The sequence below is a fragment of the Sprattus sprattus genome (assembly GCF_963457725.1).
Source record: "Sprattus sprattus genome assembly, chromosome: 4".
Lineage (NCBI taxonomy): Eukaryota > Metazoa > Chordata > Actinopteri > Clupeiformes > Clupeidae > Sprattus > Sprattus sprattus.
The window spans coordinates 35,184,901-35,189,326 of record NC_137923.1 but is presented as its reverse complement, the minus strand read 5'-3'; the positions used below and the strand labels follow the sequence as shown (position 1 = coordinate 35,189,326).

General features: G+C 49.5%; 1 protein-coding gene across 1 annotated transcript; it reads right to left on the bottom strand.

Moving 5' to 3' along the window:
• Positions 1-1,812: 1,812 nt before the first annotated feature.
• Positions 1,813-3,807, bottom strand: LOC308363480 (prostaglandin D2 receptor 2; the record flags this gene model as incomplete). Its single annotated transcript, XM_080836287.1, has 3 exons — positions 1,813-1,895; positions 2,136-2,296; positions 2,564-3,807. 3 exons carry the CDS (start codon positions 3,805-3,807, stop codon positions 1,813-1,815), a joined length of 1,488 nt encoding a protein of 495 aa, XP_080692413.1.
• Between the last annotated feature and the right edge of the window lie 619 nt (positions 3,808-4,426).

Below are 4,426 nucleotides of genomic sequence, written 5' to 3'. Positions count from 1 at the left end.
AAAATACAGCATCTTTCCATCTTAAATGTGTCTGTTTTTGACCTGAAAGTAAACTGTTTTGAGCAGAGTATCAAAATGTCTACAAAAAATGCTGTAGTTGCACAGAGTTCTTCTGTGGTGAACATTGACTGAGACAGGTATCTGTGAATTTCAGAAGAACTGGTCATTGAATGCATTTTGTATCTAAACAATGCAAAAATATCTGCAATTAAGTTCACATGGTCTACTGATCTGGGTAATGTAGGCATTGAGTAGGAATTTCAAAATCAGTTTTACAATCAATTCATGTCTAATCCCTGAAGGGGGTAAAGACAGCAGAGCATCTAGCAACTTCATTTTGACTTATTTCAGTTCTACCCTGAGTGGTGTCTGACACACACAGCCAGGAGGGGAGTGTGTGTGGTGGCGAGTCGTAGCTGTGTGACGCACTCACTCTCTCTAATTCCATGCTGAAGCATCTGCTGTATGAGTAATGCCCTGCATTAACCCCTTTCTATAAAGCACGTCCAGTGATTCAATTTACTGGTCTGTCCTTCGATGTCTCACTCTCATGGACAGTTGCTCAACAACTCTCTCTGTGTCATACACACATGCACACAAAAACACTCACAAACAGACACACACACACACACACACAAACACACACAAACACACTCACACACACACACAAAGTGAAAAGTGACTACAATATCGATTGAAAAGTGATTGAAACGTGACTACAATAGGCCGATGTCAGAACAACTCAATCTCATGCAATCGATTTAATTTCTGATGCAATAACTGCGTAAAATACATTTATGCCTTGAGTGGTCTTACAGTTTGTCCATGACTGTATTTTGCAACGGTATGGATGGGAGACTCAAGGAGAGATTATGGGAATTTACCGTGGGGTATTTCCGTGGAAACCATGACCTTAGTGTAATATGGCACCTGTTTTAATCCTCCAATGAAGTTGTTTGTAAATGTGCATGTGTGTGTAAGTGTGTGTGTGTGTGTGTGTGTGTGTGTGTGTGTGTGTGTGTGTGTGTGTGTGTGTGTGTGTGTGTGTGTGTGTGTCTGGTGTGTGTGTGTGTGTCCGGGATGGTGGTGACTAGGGTGGGATGGAGAGGTCAGACAATCTTGACATAAGAGAAAGAAATGTGGGTCTGAAAAGGATTAGGGATTTTTCACCCTGGATCTTCCCTCTAAATTACAACAACCTCAGTTGTAATCCCACAGGGCTGTGCGTACAATAGTGACAGTTTGTGACTGAGTGAGTATGTGTGCATGCGTTTTGTGTGTGAAGAAAGCTAGTTCAAGGTCAGATAATTATATCTTATTCTGTTATGTATTAGGTTGTGAGGCAAGTACATTTAACCCTTGTATGGTGTTATTCAAATAAATAAAATAGTTATGAAAAACCTTGCCTCTGATATTTCAACTGACCCTAAATTTGACAAAAATCTTCAGAAAGGTACTTGACAGGAACTTAAGAGATACTTAGGTATTTGTTCAGGCTGCATCTCTCTCCTCTCTCCTCATAAAAGTTAACTTTTTAATCAGAATCAGAATTAGAATCAGAGGTTTTTACTGCAAAGTAGGTTTACACCTACCAGATATTTTCTGTGGTACATTGGTACAAACAATAAACTTCCACAATAAACAATACACATGTTAAGTAATTTTTCAAACATAGGAAAACCAATATATAAAATGTATTTAAAAATTTACAGAATATGTTAGGGGAACATAAAAGAGCTCTGCAGTCTATGCAGGAGTGTGCAATTAAGAGTTCAGGATAAGAGTCTGTGTTGGGGGGCGGGGGTCCCGGGCCTAGTTGATGAGGCCAACCGCAGGCGGGAAGAAGCTGATCTGGTGGCGTGAGGTCTTGATCCTGATGGATGGACCGCTACCTTCTGCCGGAGAGGAACGCACAAGGAGTTTGTGTCCAGGGTGGGAGGGGTCGGCCATAATCTTCCCTGCACGCCTCAGGGTCCTGGATGCATACAGGTCCTGGAGAGATGGCAGATGTTTTAAGAGCGTTGAGCTCAAGGTTGTTCTGTCCACACCAGGTTACCAGATGATCAATCTCCCACCTGTAGGCAGACTCATCCCCACCAGAGGTGAGCCCAATGAGGGTGGTGTTGTCGGCGAACTTGAGGAGCTTGACGGACTGGTGACTGGAGGTGCAGCTGTTGGTGTATGGGGAGAAAAGTAGAGGGGAAAGAACGCAGCCTTGAAGGTAACCGGTGCTGATGGTCCGGGGGTCAGAGACAGTTTTCCCAGCCTCACGTGCTGCCTCCGGTCAGACAGAAACCTGCAGGTGGAGTCAGGCACACTCAGCCGGAGAAGCTTTTCCTGTAGCAGAGCCGGAATGATTGTATTGAAGGCAGAGCTGATGTGCGGGGGTTTTGTCTCCTGAAGAGTCTGTAGACGTCCCCTCCATAATGGATTGAGTCGTCACTGTGCTGGTGTAAGAGGGTGGGTGCTCTGAGCTGGCCAGCTGTGGAGAGGCGCAGACCTTGGCTGTGGTGGGGGAGGTGAAGCTGATGAGCAGGCTAGGTGGGTGTCCACTGTAGGGCACCTTTTGAAGATGCGCCCGTTGCCTGAGTCCTGAGGGGAGAGGTTGAGTCTGGACAGGCCAGGGGTGCTAGGGGAGGTGGGAGAGTTGGGCAAGGAGATGCTGGAGCCCCCCCCTCCTGCTCTGCCAGTCCTCATCCTTACCAGGCTCCCGGCCACAGACACAGGGCCCCCCTCCTCCACCAGGCCCTCCATCAACGCCGACAGGCTCTGCCGGACACGCGTGCAGAAGTGTGGGCAGCTGAAGGCGTACAGCACCGGGTTGAGCACCGGGTTGAGGAAGGCAAAGGTGGTGGCCAGGGGCAGGCCCGCCTCCACCAGCAGGGCAAAGCGCTTGGGATGGTACTGGGCAGCCACCTCCAGCAGGCAGAAGGCGTGGTAGGGCACCCAGCACAGGAAGAAGACGGCAATGACGGAGGCCACCATCTTGGTGAACCCACGGGAGAGGCGCACGGAGGTACCTCTGCCCGCCAGGCCCATGCAGCTGATCTCCCTCTGCCGGCGCCGTGCCCGTAGGCTGAGGCCGCAGTACACGTAGCTGCCCGCAATGATCACAAGTGGTGCAACAAAAGCCAGCAGTGTCTTGGAGACAGCAGTGGCCGCCTGCCGCACCCGGCAGTCCCGCTGCAGCCCTGCCTGCGAGGAGTACAGCGCGAAGTTGTGGTAGCAGAACCAGCCGCCGTCTACCTTGGGCGTGACGGAGCGGAACAGGAAGTAAGGGAAAGCATTAGCAGCCGCCCACAGCCAGCCAACGGCACACACCTTCCAGGCAGCTGCCACCGAACGGTGGTTCTGGCTCCACACGGGCCGCGTCACCAGCAGGCATCGGTCTAGGGAGATGGCGGCCAGCAGGAAGGCCGACACGAACATGTTGAGGAAAAAGACAGAAGCCTGGGCCGAGCAGAGAGGTGCACCCAGCTCCCAGCTGTGGTTCACGTGCAGGTAGTGGGTGAAGAGCGGCAGCGTGAGTGTAGCCAGGAAGTCGGACAGGGCCAGGTTCAGCATCCAGACGGCCGCCACAGTCTTTCGGCGCAGCCGTACTCCCAGCACCCACAGCACCAGCGCGTTCTCCAGGATGCCCAGGCAGGACACCAGCCCGTGGATGCAGACCAGCACCTGCGTGGCCTGCGTGTTGTTGTTGGGGCGATGAAGGCGCATTCTCTGCAGCAGTGGGCAGTAGAGCTCAGGGGAGGAGGCTGAGGTGGAGGAGAGCGGAGGGAACGAGGAGTTGGAGAAAGAGGGATCCATGACACTGATGGGAAAGAGAGACAATGCATGTGTGTGAGAGGGGGAGAGTGGGAAAGAGTTTATTCCACATCAAAGCCTTTGGCAGACATCTTAACACACAGGAAAACAGGAAATAAGACTACAAAGTTAAAGTTAATCAAATTAACTCACTGTGAGTCCAAGCTCTTCCAACGCAACAGCATTGGTTTGAGCCTTATTACATTTTCACTGATATTTGGGGAAAGGACATACTCTGATGGCAACCTCTCTGTGTCACTCGGATGTGTGGTGCCACAGTGGCTTTCTTTCTTTAACATTTACAGCGGTTGCTCCTCTATCTCCAACAACAAGGTATGTTCTAACCTTATGACACAAGTAAAGTATATGAATGTGTTTTAATATGTGGCAGGAGGAGAGCCAGGATATGAGCTCAAGTTATTACTCAAGAAAAGGCAAAGAAATGATGAGAAGATACACAATGGAAATACGATAGATATACAAAGAAGACAGAGGGTCATGTATGATTTGTGTGTGTGTGTGTGTGTGTGTGTGTGTGTGTGTGTGTGTGTGTGTATGTGTGTGATAAAGCTGTAAATAAATGCAAAACAAATGTCTAAAACCTAGTTCTGTAAGTGATGCT